Source organism: Notolepis coatsorum, assembly GCF_963971535.1.
Source record: "Notolepis coatsorum genome assembly, chromosome: 8".
In the NCBI taxonomy this organism is placed as follows: Eukaryota; Metazoa; Chordata; class Actinopteri; order Aulopiformes; family Paralepididae; genus Notolepis; species Notolepis coatsorum.
Window position 1 is genome coordinate 121,522,315 of NC_140172.1, and position 18,759 is coordinate 121,541,073.

The 18,759-nt window shown below is 44.5% G+C and overlaps 1 protein-coding gene across 1 annotated transcript in view; it reads left to right on the forward strand.

Annotated features, from left to right (window-relative positions):
- Positions 1-18,293, forward strand: part of septin8a (septin 8a) — a 93,697-nt gene extending 75,404 nt beyond the window's left edge. Inside the window, exon 11 of the mRNA XM_084320111.1 lies at positions 18,022-18,293. Within this exon, the coding sequence (XP_084176237.1) occupies positions 18,022-18,187 (166 nt within the window). The 3' untranslated portion in view covers positions 18,188-18,293. The remainder of the gene's footprint in view (positions 1-18,021) is intronic.
- Positions 18,294-18,759: the final 466 nt, after the last annotated feature.

The following is an 18,759-nucleotide window of genomic DNA, read 5'->3' on the forward strand; positions in this document are numbered from 1 at the left end:
GAACGGTCACACCAAACCTGAGGGGAGGGGGCAGGGAGCTCTGTGTCTATTCCATCCTATCCAACCACTACACTACACAGTAAAATACTTATGCACAAAAGTAATTCCATGCAGCACTGCAGAATGTGAAAGGGGATTCAGCGCACCATGAATCAAATTCTCACCAATAATTTTCAAGTAAACACAAGTTGTCTGATTATTTTAAGTTTGCTTTTGTGTTTGTGTGTAAAACCATTTATTTAATTGAATTAACTTAAACTAGAAAAGTAAATACAAACTAAATTAACAATGTAACTACAATTACATTTAAAACATTGTTTGTTTTTCCACCATATCTGTTGACAATATAATTTCTTTATATATTGAAGGCTACATCCTGTGCTCACACGAGGGAACATTTATGCACACGTTACGTCAATAAAACGCGTGCAACCAGAGTTGAAATCACCAACGCATGCCTGGTCGTAGTACCCTTGAATGAGTGCTCCTGCCAGAGTCTTCAGGGTGTTCTTGTTTACCAGAGAGGAGATCCGGTACAAGAATCTAGTTTGTTGGTTGACTTTTTTTTATTACATTGGATGCCATTTTGTCACAGGAAAGATTTGCCTCTAGGATGGAACCCAGGTATGTAATTTCATCTTTCCTTGTGACAATATTGTCACCCACTGCAACTGAGAAGCCGTCTGTCTTGCTGAGTTTGTTATTTGATCCGAAGATAATGGACTCTGTTACCAGGTGTAATGATAGTTTGTTATCAGCGAGCCAGGTGCAGATTCTGCAGAGTTCTGAGCTGAGGGTTTTTTCAACCTGTAACTTGTTCTTGTCAGAGACCAGCAGGGCTGAGTCGTCCGCGAACAAGAACAAGTTGCAGTCAGGTAGGATTGCCTCCAGGTAGGATTGCATCCAGCTCACTGATAGACTATCAAAAGCAATCGCTTTTAGTTTGTCAATCAGAATGGTGTGATTGACAGTGTCGAAGGCCTTTTGTAGGTCCAGCATGACCATGCCGCAGTATTTGCCCGCGTCCACCTCTTGTTTGATGTGGTCGTTCAAATAGAGAAGGCATGTGTCAGTGGAGTGGGATGTTCTGAAGCCAGATTGGAATTCGTAGATTAGATTTTTTCCCGCAAGGTACTTTTCGACCTGTTCGTAGACTATTTTCTCCATGACTTTCGAGATGGAGGTGAGAATAGAAACAGGGCGGTAGTTGCCTGGGTCTAATTTGCTGTCCTTTTTCTGCAGGGGGGTCACTCTCGCAATTTTGAAGTCCTTGGGGACGTGTCCCTGTTTTATGGAGAGGTTTATTATGTGTGTGATGACTGGGGTGATGGCGGCTGCTGAGTCTCTGAGGAGTTTGGAGGGGATGTTGTCATGGCCAGTGGCCTTGTTCGGTTGGAGGGCACTCAGTTTTTTGAGTACCTCATCTGTTGTTACCATCGTCGTCTTTGTGGACCCCTAGGTTTTTGTAGTATGCTACTATGTGTTCTACCCCAAAATGCCCTGAGTGGGAGGGTAGTTTATAAAAAAAAAAATTATTATGTTTTTGGTAGATTTTTATTTGTTGCAGTCCGGTAGAGGGAGAGAGAGAGGAAGAACGGGAGACAGAGTGGGGGGAAGACATTTGGCAAAGGACGTCGGGTCCGGGAATCGAACCCGGGTCAGCCGCTTCGCGACGCAGCGCGTTACATCACATGGGTCGCCACTTGGGTGCCCGGGAGGGTAGTTTATTAACCAGTGTTGTGGCTATGTTTGTAAAGAATATGTTTAGGTATTTGGCCACATCCAGTTTGTCTGTGATCGAGAGTGCTTTCTGTCTTTATGTTTATGTTTGTAAATCTGGTTTTTAGTTTTTTTGCTGCAGCCTAGTTGGTTGTTGAGTAATTTCCAAAGTTCGCAGGGTGAATGAATGAATGAATGAAAACTTTATTTAACAGATTGCAGAATGGGTACAATACAGTACGGCTCAATACATACAATTGTTAAGGGGATGCAGACCTGAGAAAGACGTTTGTCTTGTTTCCATCAGGGTCCCCCATTTTCAATTCATATAGACATTTATGACATACACAACATACATGACATTTATGGCATAGGGACATATAGGTATTTAGTACTGATACATTTGTGACATAAACGGTATTCAAATATACAGTACTGTTACCCCTAGATCCTCTATGCGAGGTTTGAGGCTGTGAATAACAACACCAGCCTACAAACCACGGCAATGGGGGGGGGGGGGGTCTGCTGATGGAGACTCAGTGTTCAGGGTAACAGAGCATGAGGTGAGACGGATCTTTAAAAAAGTGAATATCAGGAAGGCAGCAGGACCGGACGGCATCCCCGGCCGCGTCCTAAAAGTCTGTGCCGACCAACTGGCCCCGGTATTCACTGACATCTTCAACCTGTCCTTGGAACAGGCTGTCATCCCCACCTGTCTGAAGAAGTCCACCATCATCCCTGTACCCAAAAAATCTACGCCCGCTTGCCTCAACGACTACCGCCCTGTAGCCCTCACCTCCATAGCCATGAAGTGCTTTGAGAAGCTAGTGAAGGGCTACATCTGTTCCTCCCTCCCCATCAACCTGGACCCTCTGCAATTTGCATATCGCCCCAACAGGTCCACGGAGGACGCCATAGCCCATGTGCTGCACACAGCAGCATCACATCTGGACAAGAGGCAGGGGAACTATGTGAGAATGCTGTTCATCGACTACAGCTCAGCATTCAATACCATAGTCCCCTCCAAACTCATAGCCAAGCTCAGGGACCTGGGCTTGAACTATGACCTGTGCCAGTGGGTCTTGGACTTCCTGACGGGCAGACCCCAGGTGGTAAGAGCCGGCAACTGCACCTCCTCATCCATCACGCTCAACATAGGGGCCCCCCAGGGCTGTGTTCTGAGCCCCCTCCTCTACTCCCTGTACACACATGACTGCGTAGCACAGCGGAACAACAACACCATCATCAAATTTGCTGATGACACTAGTGGTGGGCCTGATCTCTGCCAACGACGAAAGGGCCTACCTGGAAGAGGTAGAGAACCTGTCACAGTGGTGTCAGGAGAACTGCCTCTCCCTGAACGTCAGCAAAACAAAAGAGATGATTGTGGACTTCAGGAGGTCGGGGGTCAAGGACTACAGCCCCCTCAGCATCGACGGGGCACCGGTTGAGAGAGTGAACAGTTTCAAGTACCTCGGAGCCCACATATCCGAGGACTTGACATGGACCACACACATTGACAGTGTTGTGAAGAAGGCACGACAACGCCTCTACTTCCTCAGGCGCCTAAGGAAGTTCCAAGTCAGTCAGAAGATCCTTAGGAACTTCTACTCATGTACAATAGAGAGCATCCTGACCGGCAACATCACCTCCTGGTTTGGGAATAGCACTGCACAAGACCGTAGCAGACTACAAAGAGTGACACGTTCAGCCGAACGCACAATTGGAGGGGGGCTTCCCACCCTCCAGAACATTTACATCAAGCGGTGCAAGGGGAAGGCTAAGAGAATTATTAAGGACTCGAGCCACCCGAACAACTGCCTCTTTGAACTGCTGCGGTCAGGCAAGCGATACCGGAGTCTTAAGGCGAGCACAGAAAGACTCAGAAGAAGCTTCTATCCCCAGGCCATCAGGCTGCTAAACGAACAATAATCGCTAAACGAACAATAATCACTATGCAACAACCATCAAATGCACACAGCACACACACCCACACGCACACACTCACTCAAACAAACAACACACTGCAGCACCCACTCTCCACACTTTAGATCACACAAACACACTTACACTTTATATTTATTGATAAAGGATTTGCACTACAACTCGTACACCTACTGTGAATTGTACCTAAATTGCACCTCGTCCCATTTCTCCATTTCTGCCTTGCACTATATAGTATTGTATATTAGTACACTGCACAGTATTGTATGGTAACTACGTCTATTCTGCATCGAACATTGTACATATGTCTAAACTGAACACTGTGACCTCTTTTTTTACTTCTAATTTTACTATGTTTTTATTTCATACTTATCTTGTCTTGCACAGTCTCTGGAGCGCAACAGTAAGAAGCATTTTGTACAAAAGTATTCTGTACTTCTGTATGACAACTATTAAAGAAACTTGAAACTTGAAACTTGAGATCCTGACAGAGTATATACATATGATGGGGAGGGGACTGTACATTAGGAGGGGGTGGGTGGGTGGGAGAGAAATATACATACGGCGGGGAGGGAATATATACATGCGGTGGGGAGGAGACTGTCTATTAGGAGGTGGTGGGGGTTTTGGGCATTTACGGTGGCCAGTTTCGAATTGCAGCCTCCCGTAGGTGCTCTTTAAGAGCGGTTTTGAATGTGGGTAGTGATTCACATTCCTTTACAGCTTTGGGTAGGGCGTTCCACATTGTTGTGGCATAATTGCGAAACGTGTTTAGTCCCTTGTTTGAGCCGAATCTGGGTTTTACATGATTTGTTGAGCTTCCTCTGGTGTAGTGGTTGTGGTATTCACTGACCTTTGGGAAGTATTTTGACATGTACATGGGTACCCCGGTCGTATAGTGTATCTTGTAGACCAGGCCCATTGCAAGTTGCTGTACTCTGTCGTCTACTCTAAGCCATCCTAGGTTGTCAAAGTGGGCAGGGGTGAGGTGGGTTCTGGGGTTCAGGTCAAGTAGTAGTCTGACCAGTTTGTTTTGTGATGTTTGTAATTTTGTTTTAAGCGCCTTTGAGGTGCTTTGGTACCATGAGGTGCACGCATAGTCGTAGTACCCTTGAATGAGTGCTCCTGCCAGAGTCTTCAGGGTATTCTTGTTTACCAGAGAGGAGATCCGGTACAAGAATCTAGTTAGTTGGTTGACTTTTTTTATTACATTGGATGCCATTTTGTCACAGGAAATATTTGCCTCTAGGATGGAACCCAGGTAGGTAATTTCGTCTTTCCTTGTGACAATATTGTCACCCACTGTAACTGAGAAGCCGTCGGTCTTGCTGAGTTTGTTATTTGAACCGAAGAGAATGGATTCTGTTTTGCCCATGTGTAATGATAGTTTGTTATCAGCGAGCCATATGCAGATTTTGCCTAGTTCTGTGCTGAGGGTTTTTTCAACCTGCAACTTGTTCTTGTCTTTGTTTTTGTTTTCCTCAGTTTTGTCATTGATGACATTTTTTTTGCCGGTTTGATCATGGTGTTTACGTCATTTCTTAGTCTTGTTTCTTTGAATTTTTTTTTGTTCAACCACGTGGGCTTGGAGTTCACTGTTTGAGCTTTTGGTAAGCTTTGTCTGACTTTTATGAAGTTCCTTCTCCTCTTCCTCCCCGGAGTCCTCGTATAAACTATCTGGCGCTGCACACAATCTCTGGCTCTACTAAATAGAACCTCCACACATGAGACCGGATACGTTGTAACTGCTGATTAAGTTCTACGGAATAGGTTCCAAGGGAACAGACACATTGTGTTAAACGCGTTGAGTAGCGCAAGTCGACATACTGTCTAAGATAAATAATGGCTGCTGGTTATTAAGTGTATTGAAAATATGTATCTGCCATATATGGTATAAATGATAATAAATACACACACACGTTCCTTACTGTAGCTGCCGTGTGTGTGTATGGCAGATAAATTGTCAGGCAGCAGCTGGTTGTCATTGCTCTGTTCAAGTATCGGCCACAAACGGACAGAAACCACAAACGGTTGTTACCTCTCCGGGCTTTGCTCCCTTTATGCACACATTTCAGCGAATTCAAGTTACTTAGTATACAATAAGGCTACGTTCACACGGCAGGCAAAATTGGCCCAAATCTGATGTTCTTTTTTGCTCATATGTGACTCATTTGTTTTTCTGACAGTGCGAACAGCACAAATCACATCAAATGTGTTCCACAAGGAAGCAAATTACATGTCATCAGTTTGTGACTGTTCGCGGACGACTCAGCCCTGCTGGTCTCTGACAGGGACAAGTTGCAGGTTGAAAAAGCCCTCAGCTCTGAACTCGGCAGAATCAGCACCTGGCTCGCTGATAACAAACTATCATTACACATGGGTAAAACAGAGTCCATTCTCTTTGTATCAAACAACAAACTCAGCAAGACCAACGGCTTCTCTGTTACAGTGGGTGACAATATTGTCACAAGGAAAGATGAAATTAGTAATTACATACCTGGGTTCCATCCTAGAGGCAAATCTTTCCTGTGACAAAATGGCAACCAATGTAATCAAAAAAGTCAACCAACGAACTCGATTCTTGTACCGGATCTCCTCTCTGATACACTACACCACTAAGGTACCCATGTACATGTCGAAATACTTCCCAAAGGTCAGTGAATACCACAACCACAACACCAGAGGGATTTCCACAAATCATGTTCGACCCAGATTCGGCTCAAACAAAGGACTAAACACGTTTCGCAATTATGCCACATCAATGTGGAACGCCCTACCCACAGCTTATAAAATAATGTGAATCCCTACCCACCTTCAAAACCGCTCTCAAAGAGCACCTACGGGAGGCTGCAATTAGAAACTGGCCCCTGTAAATGTCCAAACAACCCCCCCCCCCACCCAACCCCCTCCAATGTACAGTTTCTTCCCCCTCAAATGTACAGTATATACTCTCTTTTAGAAACTCTGTCTCTTAAACAGTACTGTATATTTGTATATCTTGAATGTCATAAATGTCTGGATGTAACAGTACTGTTTATCGGTAGGTATGTCGTGTAATATATATGTCATAAATGTTATGATGAATTGAAAATGGGGGACCCTGATGTACAAGACGAAAGTCTTTCTCTGGTCTGCATCCCCTTAACAATTGTGTGTATTGAGCCGTACTGTATTGTACCCATTCTGCAATCTGTTAATAAAGTTTTCAATCAATCAATCAATCAATCAATCAATCAATCAATCAATCAATCAATCAATGTGATCTTTTAGATTCTGATTTGGGCCACTTTCATTATGTGGTCCTAAATCAGATACAGGTCAGTATTGTTTGCAATGTGACCTCAATCTGAACAGTCACGGGGGCGACAGTGGCTAAGGAGGTAGAGCAGTCGTCTGGTAATCCGGAGGTTCTCGGTTTGATTCCCGCTCCTCCCAGGCAGCGTGTCGATGTGTCCTTGAGAAAGACACTTAAACCCCTAATTGCTCCTGATGAGCAGGTTGGCACCTTGCATGGTTGCCTCCGCCGTCGGTGTGAATTGGTCAAATGTGAGGAACAAATTGTAAAGCGCTTTGAATAAAAGCGCTATATAAATGCACCATTTTTTATTGTATATCATAATTCATGCGACTTTTACGTCACTCTAGATTGACATTCATCACAATTCTGTGCTGGCGGGAGTCACTAGGTGAATACAAACATGGAAGACAGCTGTGATGGAGGTGGTCAGTGGAGGGACAGTGAGGTGTTCTAATTATTTGGGGTGATACTTCTGTACAAGCAAAACTTGAGGGCACGTATCATAACCGGTCTGTGTTGGAAAGCATATTGAAAGAAGTTTCAATAGCCAGTTTTGAATTGCAGCCTCCCGTAGGTGCTTTTTGTCTTTGAGAGCGGTTTTGAAGGTGGGATAATTTTTTTTTTTACGGCTGTGGGTAGGGCGTTCCACATTGATGTGGCATAATTGCGTGTTTAATCCCTTGTTTGAGCCGAATCTGGGTTGAACATGAAAGCAGTGAGGTAAGTTTGTCTTCTTAAAGTTGTTCTGCAGTGCACCCGGCTTCTCAGTCTGTCGTCGTTGCACTTCCAAATTGCAATCAGCGCTGGAGTTGTCAAGGGTTGCTTCTTGAAGCAGTCAAAATGTGCTCCTTGGCTACAATGGTTGTCAATCATTTCGACATCAGCTGTGACCGGTTCAGAAGAACCCACGTTGAACTTGAGAGGTTATGTATCCTTCCGCGCCGGCAAATTATAGTCCCCTGTGTAACTAACCAGAGTGCTACGGACTGGTTTAAATTGGCATCAGCTTGTGCCAATATGGGCAGGGGCACATATTTAGTCATTTAGCTGACGCTTTTATCCAAAGCGACTTACAAGTTCTGTACGACAAGTCATCAGGAAGGGCACAACTCTATCAGCTGAGTAACAATGTTCATCAAAGTGTTGAGTGCTACAGTGTAGGTTAGTATATTAGGACAAGTGCATGATGACAGTAAGGTTAGTTAGGGTTATATTTTTTAATAAACATTTTTTAAATGTAAACTGGGGTGGCACCTCAGGGGCACCTGAGATTTCAGCAGGGGCACGTGCCCCTGGTGCCCCAGTGGTAAAATCGCCCCTGGTGTAACGTTAAGTAACTTGTGTTCCGCTGGGAAAGACTGTTCATCACTGCATATAACTTGGTTTAATTTAATCCAAACGTCCATTCAGAAAATGTGTATTAATTAATAAGACATTCTGCGATATCTGTGACTATTCCTATGCCTTGGTCTGTGTTCAGCTGACACTGTTGACACGTCCACTACGCAAAGCTAGTGCTCCGGTCATGCATCCACTCAACTAATAGAAAATACAGCATCAGGCTATTCTAAAAGTATTGATACTAATACAATGGAGAATTGAACCGTTAACAGCTGGGTATCGAGATACCTTTCTAGTATGTGTATCATCAACCTGGACCCCCTGCAATTTGCATACCGCCCCAACAGGTCCACGGAGGACGCCATAGCCCATGTGCTGCACACAGCAGCATCACACCTGGACAAGAGGCAGGGGAACTATGTGAGAATGCTGTTCATCGACTACAGCTCAGCATTTAATACCATAGTCCCCTCCAAACTCATAGCCAAGCTCCGGGACCTGGGCTTGAACTATGACCTCTGCCAGTGGGTCTTGGACTTCCTGACGGGTAGACCCCAGGTGGTGAGAGCAGGCAACTGCACCTCCTCATCCATCACCCTCAACATAAGGGCCCCCCAGGGCTGTGTTCTGAATCCCCTCCTCTACACACACGACTGTGTGGCACATATAAAAGTATTCTGTATTTTTGTATGACAACTAATAAAGAAACTTGAACTTGATGCAACACCAGTAAAGACATTTATTTTGACATTCTGATTTAAGAACTTTCTAAATAAGTTAATTGATCTTAATTAATGAAAAAGTAGCCATGTGCAGTAATATAGATAATAAAATTGAGGATGTAATATATTATTGAGATGCATCGTAGAATCGAATCGTGAGGCCAGTGAACATTCACAGCTCTATCAACCAGGCTAGCTGGTCCGTATCGGCTTCCATTCATTTGTGCTAACTGCTAAGCTAGGCTATCTTGCAGCCGGATAGCTTTCTACTGAACACAAAGAGGAAATTAGTCTGTATATTCTTGTCCGACTCTGGAGAAGACAGTAAGCACATTTCCCATAATGTTGGCGCGTTCCTCATTATTTATGAAACAGAAAATGGATACAGGACAACTGAACACTGAAGACATAGCTTTATTACTGGAGTCAAAATGACAAAAGATAGCTGCCTTATTATCTGAAATAACCGTTGGAAATAAAAGCTGTGCATTGATTGTTGGTGTGATATCCAGTTTGAACGACTTGACCAGGTACATTATTAAACATAGACACTGAAGGAAAACAAACTATACTGTAGAGTTCACATTGAAGAGAATATGACTTGTGTAATAAAAAGGTGGACATATCCTACTCAAGTAAAAGTACTGTAACTTTGATTACATTTTACTTAAGTCAAAGTTAAATTATTGGTGTAAAAATCTCCTTAAATAAAAGTAAAAAAGTAACACATTGAAAATGTACTCGGTAAAAGTTACTGCATTACTTTCATTGGTGGTGGTGGGAACTGGGAAGGTTGTTGAACATGATTATTTTTTGGTTACTTTTAAATAAATACACCTTTACAAAATAAAGTGCATGAACAAAGTAAAACAAGATTCAACGTGAAAACGCAGGGAGGCATTACTGGTATCCACGCCAACTGTCTCATAAAACACTGATAAATTGTCCAGAAAAGGTCAACATTCATTATGATCATAGGCATGTCCAATTGTTGGGAGATGCATCAACTATTGTTGATGACAAATTTTCACAATGAAAAATCCCTATACGGGTGGACCGCGCGGGAAACTAAAGTAACGTCAGACTACACCTCCCTATAGATACCCAGAGGCCTGGGGTGTGATGCACCCGTGGTCCGCCTGGTCGCTGCAGGGAAGGTTTACTCAAAAGTAATACCCCACATAAATAAATATCCCATTGACTGCAAGTGTGTTATAGCCGAGGTAAGACCGCTTGTTGAAAATAGAACAAGGAGATAAGACTAGTAAGAGAGCCCACATGAAAAGGTGGTGCGTAATGGGCACGTATGAGTCGTGCCACGGAGAGCACGGGAAGCTCCAATCGGCAACAGAGTTATGAACGTCCATTATTGTTTACGAGACTGACGAAATGACAGTCTTTTTCCTTCAGTAAAGGGTGCATAAACAGACTACATGACCAACACACCATTGAGAAAATTATATTATTTTCCATATGCCAACCACGAACCGGGGGGGGGGGGGGGCATATTGATAAAGCTTCTAGGAGGACTGTCACTAAATCACTCGTCAGGTAACACAACTTCACTATGATTTAATTAAACAAACTGGTCGGATCAGCCCTCCCGTTCAAACGCACGTTTTATGAATATTGGCTCTTTCTGTTCTTTTTATTTCACTAGATCATGATCTTTGAAAGTAAAAATAATTAAGAAGTTTGTAAGTAAGTGGCATATCTTATATATAATATAGAATATTTGTGGATTCTTACAAACTTCTTAACTTTTTCTTAAAGCATTTTCCTATGTTTTATATTAATAATCGTTTGTGAATCCGGCCCCACCGGTGTCATGTACACTTGAACACGTATTTATTGTTGCACTGGATTAATGGCGATAGGAAAAGAGCACTTTAAACTCTTCTGTGTTTTTGCTTTGAGATCTTACAACTATCGCATAAAATAATTAACATAAACTGAAGCGTCAATGTAAATAAAAAATATATATATGCAGCATTTAGTCAAACAAAATTAAAGCTTAGTCAAATCAGCTTTTGTAAATAACTATGAACAACATTTATCACAACATAAAACGTTTAGTAAAAAGAAGTACAAATTTAAATAAAAAGTCTTGAAAAATATAATTAGAAAACGATATGCATATAAAAAAAGGTTCGTCTAAATATCAAAGTGCTGAATAGCTCGGGGAAGAACCAGAGCTTCGATTGACCTCACATTACAACAAACAAAACGACCAAAATCCCAACAAAAAGGCATTCGTGGTCTCGTCCATACAAGAAAAAAAAAAAAAAAACACGCATTCAAACTGCCCAATCGTTACGCTTTAGCTTGATCTTGCGAATAGAGATGCTTACGCAGCAGATGTAAAAAGGAATGGTAACAAGCCAGAGAACTAAAATGTGGTATTTTCGGTAAAAAACTAAAATGGTACCGTCCAACGGACACAGCGTCTACAATCGGAACAACCTTGCTTCGGTCGGGCTAACTCACAGACCTCCAGCCCGGCTGTTCCTCTGCCCCTTGGGAGACATATGATAAATGATACCTTATAGCATCAGAATGTTATGCTGATCCCTTCGCCTACAAATCCACAATTGAGCGTCGAGCGAGTGCACAAAAATGACCTGCGCCACCACGCTTTTCTTTACTTGAAGCATGCACCCGTCCATTGCACGCCTCGCACACGTATTCCAATAAATAAAAAGCCAGGGGGGGGGCCATGGGGAAACCTTGAGGCATGGATGGGGGATAGAAACCACCGGGACAAAGTCCATGTGGGTAAAATAACGGGCCAGGCAGAATTACCCCTGCTCTATTGCCTCAAGACATTCCCCATACATCACGCCCCCCCAATATATTCAAGACACCAAAGGTGTACCGTAGCACGAGGTACTTGAAAGACAGTGTGGATTCTCTAAACCCTTCAATCTAAAACGGGGGTAATTGTCAAGACAAGTGTGCACACCGGGGAGCTGGCTGGCTGGCTTGAGAAACACGCGCCGCTAGTTCACAGGTGGGTGGAGCGGGGGAGGTGTCCTCCTGCTAGTTCACAGGTGGGTGGAGTGGGGAAGGTGTCCTTCTGCTAGTGGGTGGAGCGGGTGGAGTGGGGGAGGTGTCCTCCTGCTAGTTCACAGGTGGGTGGAGTGGGGAAGGTGTCCTTCTGCTAGTTCACAGGTGGGTGGAGTGGGGGAGGTGTCCTCCTGCTAGTTCACAGGTGGGTGGAGTGGGGAAGGTGTCCTTCTGCTAGTTCACAGGTGGGTGGAGTGGGGGAGGTGTCCTCCTGCTAGTTCACAGGTGGGTGGAGTGGGGAAGGTGTCCTTCTGCTAGTTCACAGGTGGGTGGAGTGGGGGACAGGGGGAGGTGTCCTTCTGCTGGGCCACCACCTCTAGCACCATCTCCTCCTTGTACAAGCACCTAAAACCGTCACAGTACTCGTCCAGTTCCCCCTCCGCCTGGCCGCCTCCCCTCCCTCCTCGGCCCCCCCTGGCCCGTCTGAGGGGGCACACGGGGCTGCGGACCCCCCCCTCCTCCCGGATCTCGGCGCCGTCGAAGATGTAGACGGCGTTAGACGGCAGGGAGAGCTCCAGGCTGCTCAGGTATTCGTCCACCATCTCCTTACAGTGGATGAACTCGCTGCTCTCGACCTGGAGGAGCAGAGGAGAATGGAACTTTACTGTACAAACACACACACACACACACACATACATACATGGTGGGAAATAGTCTTTGGCTTCATCCAAGGTCTTCAGGAAAATCAAGTCTAGGCATGGTGCCTCGACAACGATGCGGAAATTCAGGAGAGCGGGATTCTATTTGTTAATTTGTTTACTTCCACACTGGTGACAAAACCTTCGTGATACAGAAGCCTCGACCTCATCCAGGTTACTAAACACACAAACACCAGTACACACATCCAAGTAAGGTGCATCAAGCAGAAGGCAGTGCTAGTGTAGGCCACGTTTCCCCTGGAGTGTGGGAGGCTTGGGCATAAACAACTGCTTGAAACACTTGTGTGTTTGATTAGTTTCTTCGCTCTACTGGACACTTTGGATGTGAACGTCGTTTGGCGGGTAGAGTGATGAGTGTCCCGGTGAATATATTAAAAGCTCGTTTCACGCTCCACTTCCTCTTCAGGTTTACTTTTCAGATGAATGATTTCCTTGGGGAGATGGTAAACACTCCTAAACACACCGTTTGTGGGGTTTCTGGTTTGGGCGTCATGGTGTCAGTGATGGATGAAGGCAGACATGTTTTCTGAGGCGTGTTTTCCCTCCATTTCCTATATCTGTCCAATCCTGACTCTCCACACATCCACACCATTCTTCAACTAAACATGATCAGGACAAAGCTGTGATTGTAGCTTATTTTTCAATACTTTTACCTCCCCCCCCCCCCCCAAAAACTAGGCAAGTCATCGCTCTGTAAATATTGGACCATGACGAAAATAAATAATCTGATGGGAGTCCTTAGGACCAAACAACGAGCGATAATAGAAGATGAAAACCAAAGTCATACAGGCCAGGGTGGAAATGACAAACATCCGTATATTTTGAGATATCAGCAATTTCACGTCTAGCTGTGGGCTGAAACGTCTAGATGTGGGCTGAAACGTCTAGCTGTGGGCTGAAACATCTAGATGTGGACTGAAACGTCTAGCTGTGAGCTGAAACATCTAGATGTGGACTGAAATGTCTAGCTGTGAGCTGAAACTTCTAGCTGTGGGCTGAAACGTCTAGCTGTGGGCTGAAACGTCTAGCTGTGGACTGAAATGTCTAGCTGTGGGCTGAAACGTCTAGCTGTGGGCTGAAATGTCTAGCGGTGGGCTGAAACATCTAGATGTGGACTGAAATGTCTAGCTGTGAGCTGAAACTTCTAGCTGTGGGCTGAAACGTCTAGATGTGGGCTGAAATGTCTAGCTGTGGGCTGAAACGTCTAGATGTGGGCTGAAATGTCTAGCTGTGAGCTGAAACTTCTAGCTGTGGGCTGAAACATCTAGATGTGGGCTGAAACATCTAGATGTGGGCTGAAACGTCTAGCTGTGGGCTGAAACGTCTAGCTGTGGGCTGAAACGTCTAGCTGTGGGCTGAAACATCTAGATGTGGGCTGAAACATCTAGCTGTCTAGCACCACTTTTCAGATAAGCCATTGAATAAAGAAAGAGTGAGCACATTACTAACACAATTTTCTATGATTACTGTTACAAAGGATCAGATTAAACCGAATATATATATTTATTGATTGATATATATTGCATAGTATTTGTATATCGTTTGATATCCCTTGTATATTCCTTGTACATATACACGGAATATCCCTTTAGCCTAGTACAGACCATAATATTTCATTCTCCTATTGGACAGCGGTCCACAGGCGCCAGGGCCATGCCTCCAGAGTCAGGTTCAAGGCCACCGTCAAGACATGTCTGTACATGCCCGGCCTTGCCCAGGGATACGAGACAGAAATGAGGTTGGCACTAGATTGTTCGCCGTGCATATAAATATGGCGCAGGTGAATACAGAAGTAGAGTTACCCAATAAGTTGAAGCCTCACCCACGATACTCCGTGCGGTGAAGTATGGCCTGTTTGGCCCCAAATAGAGCATTGAGACCACGTGCGAATTAATAACTGAATTGTCAGAGTTTGGCGCTATACCGTCGAGTGCGACATATTTCTATTAAGTCAGTAATAGTCTATTTGTGTATAGTGTATCGTGCGGCTAAAGTTCTACAGTGACCAGCATCACCAACGCTTCCTCGTACCAGCTAGAGTGCTTATCCAGGCTGGGCTGCTTTCATGGCGCTTTCACCCGAGGAGACCTAGACGAGAACCGTGTGGACATGTACACTGGATTAATCTACCCGACGACTACATAGCCCTTTGCGGCTGGATTATATTTGTTTTGGTCCTGTGATTTATGGAGCGGAGAATCGCCGACGCCTACACGTGTGGGATTTACCCTGTGAGGAGCCACGTCGAGTCTGCGCCTCAGAGAGCCTGAGGCCAGCTAGCTTTCTTCACTGTGGAGCTACAGTCTACGGAGAACAGCTGTATTCGTCTGTGGATCAAGAGACTATTGCACCGTCTCCTGTACTTGGAGTCTCCTTAGTCATCGTTGACCAGACTCTCTACTACCGACAGATCCTCTACCCCTGCTGGCTTACAACCGGGGGGACCCTTCCAGTATCTCCCGCTATATATTACTAGTGTACCATAGATATAATTCCCTAAGATTCAGGTTGTATAATTACCTCCTGCGTAACCAGAGAATGGACATTCATTATTGATTTGCCTACGCACATTCCTTTGCCTTATAAGCGCATCCAAAGTAAAATAGAGAAGTATATTATGTACCTTTTGCTGCAATAAATACTTAATTACCACTTTGTGTGGAACCGATTCATTGTGGGAAGTGTTCATCATATTTATATATCATGTACTGTATGGCCAGTAATTAAAGTACATAAAGCGGTAGTGGTTTAATGATACCATACTTATCAATACAGTCAGGGAATTGTACCCCTCAGTTACAATTACCGTCCACCAAGAGACTTAGATTGTACTTTAGATTGTATATTGTACTGTATATTGTATATTCCTCTTTACTTACCTTTTTACTGTATGAAGCACACTCTCTGGCTCATACAGAACCAAGCATTTCACCATAATTTTATTGTGATAATTAATAAACAAACTTGAAACTTGAACTGAGCACCAAGAGGAACAGCTCTGCACGCTGCACACCCATACTATGTTATATATTGATGCATCAATGTTCTCAAAAATACAGAACTCCCTCCTCATTGAGTTGGTTGAAATCACTGGCCCAGAAGAAGATGTTGACATTTATGTTACATTTTTTGCTAGTGGGTGTGGACTCATTGGACGCCAGACCCGATGATAGTCGGGTTAACTCGCCATTGCTTGAGCGCCAGACCAGAGTATAGTCGGGTTTTAATCGGTATTTCTTTTATTAGCACTATCCATTAACACATTGCCCGCCGGGCATTGTACCCAGTCTGCCAGCGCTATAAGTCTATGGAGTGGCTCACCTTCTTTGCAGGGCTATAACTTTTTAAATTGTATTGCTATATTGACATTACTATGGCCCATGCAACATCGATTATCCATCGTTCAGGATGTGGGAACGTTATACTTTTTTATTCATACAAAAATACCTTCTAGAATATAAGTATGTTTTTATCGTTTTCTGCAGTAATTCCTAGAATGTGAGTTATAGGCCTAAACGCATATATAGATTATCGATTGCCGTTTCCCCCCTATACACGCTATATTAAAAAATTAAACTGTATATGATCGGTATACGTTATGCTTCTCATGCGTGGAGGAAAGGGGGGGGGGGGTCGTTTATAATTCCCTGATCATCAGTAAATGCTTTATGTAGTATGGGTGGATATATTGATCAGATGGTTTGCGAAAAAGGAAACTCACAATTGGGTTGAAAATAACGTTAGTGTCCTCTTACCGTGGGTCAAAGAGACTGGCGGTGAAAGATCCCAAGTATAAGACGTCGATCGCCTAGGTCCATTTCCGGTTTGTATGTCGCAATAAACACCGAAATCATATCGATTATTAAGTTTATAAAGCGATCCATTATGTACATTGTGTCTGTCGGGAGTCATGCAACTATATCTGACGGCCGGATGAATTTAATCGACGCACAGCCCCCATATCCTGTCGGCGAGTGTAACTCGCTCGACCATCCACCAGGCGGCGGTATTGAGCCGTCATTGCCGTCACCTATAGGGTCCAGCTGGAGCGTCGCGGGTGTATATTTGAATTATGAATGCCATGGCGGAAAAAATGAATTATTGATCTCAATAACGCTGTACAGCGAGGTCTGGTGGTCAACGCATGGCGGGCAATAGCGCTGCAAAGCGTTTACGGCGGTGGATGTGTTAATTTTCATCCATCCAACCTGATGTTATCGTTGGGAATGGGTCTGAGCTCGCAAAAGGGCAAATACCGCCGCCTATCGTCTCCCGGATGGTATTGCACATCATTGGAATCCCTCTGGCTGGGGCTGTGCATAAAAAGAAAAAAAAGTCCGGTCCAGGTTTTCCTTCTCGGGCATGCAGTATCACTATAACACATTGACTGGGGACACTCTGAGCAGAGTGGATTATGTGTTTTGGATATATAACGTTGGATCAATATTTGGAATGGCGATCAGGAATTGGATTAATCTTTTTGCAGGACATCAGATGTGAGGTAAGAACATTATATATAAATTTGATCGTTGATCTGATATGTATTTCTACCAGATCGACGCTGTATCTGTGTGTATGTGTGACAACGTGTTTTGTGTATTCCACTAAAGGGCTATTATCACGTCTTTCTCTGGAATGACTAGAAATCACCAAAACTATACTCGTATTCAAAACGGTATAAAACGGAAATGTACAGATGAAAAAACAATCCGCTTTGTACATGTTGACTGCAAGCAACTCACTGATAATATCGACGAGTGTATTAGACCCATAGCCATAATTTAAGATATATTTTAAGCACTCGCAAATCTCCCACTCCTCCCATTGATTAAAGCGGCGGCGCTCTACCGCCCTCTGGCACACTTAAGCGGTGGCGTCCAATGAGTTAAGGTTAGGTTTAAAAACAACTTTCAAGGTAAACAAAAGTTGTTTGCGAGCGTGGCCAAAAACTGATAATGCAATGATGATGCAAATCTACCTTTTAGGACCTAGCACCTACCTTTTCACAGATGTGTCAGAACAGTCAACATAGCTGAAGCTAATAACACTGGTAATGGGTCCGCTTGATTTAGGCATGCCAGTGCACCAGCCTTGACAATTAGTATAGTCATTCCTAGCACACTGGCACACCTAAATCATGCAGAGCAGACCCATGATCAATGTTAGCGGCAGCCGTGTTTACCCTGCTATGACACGTCTGTGAAAAGGCTCCATTGGAAGTGGATGATTAGAGGTCTTGTGTGTTTCCACTCACCTGTGCCTTCCTCAACAGGTCTGTGAAGACCGAGAACCAGTCCGGGGTGAGCGCCTCGAGCTCCAAGGTGATGATGGCCAAGGCCAGCGTGGAGCCTTTGAACTGCCACAGCTGGTGGCACGCCATACAGTGTTGCACCTGCCTGGTCCACAACGCCACCTGGAAGCCCGGGGGCCTCTTCTGATGGCCCGGGTCGCCGCTGGGGACCCAACCGGGGCCCGAGCCCCAGCCGACGCCGGAGCCGAGGCCGATGGATGGGACGAGGTGTGGGTGGCCGGAGACGAGCAGGGCGTGGAACTAGGGAGGAGGAGGAGAGACGGAACAGAACATACAGTGAACAAGAGACCAAAACTTTAACACGACATCTTAGAACCATACATTCAATGTCGACCCTTCGTCACACATCGCTCACCCTTAGAATCCTTAGAATCTGTCATCTGAAAAAAGAGACCCCCCCCCCCCCCCCCCCCGGGCACTGCTCTTTGTTTACGTGTTTTGTTTTGGTCTGATGTGTGGGTTGAACTTGAAGTTGAGCGGAGGATAGGGTTTGCTATTACTGGCTCTGCCAAGAGAGGTCCGTGGAAATCCATAGTATAATACATGACTAAACTCCAAACCACCAGTCAGAGCAAAACAAAGAGTGTAACCAAAGTACAAGACCAAGTGGAGCTCTTCTGCCAAGGGGTTCGCCGTTTTGATGACATCACAGATTCTACCTTTAGCCTCCACTACTTCATAATTCAATTAACATGAAAC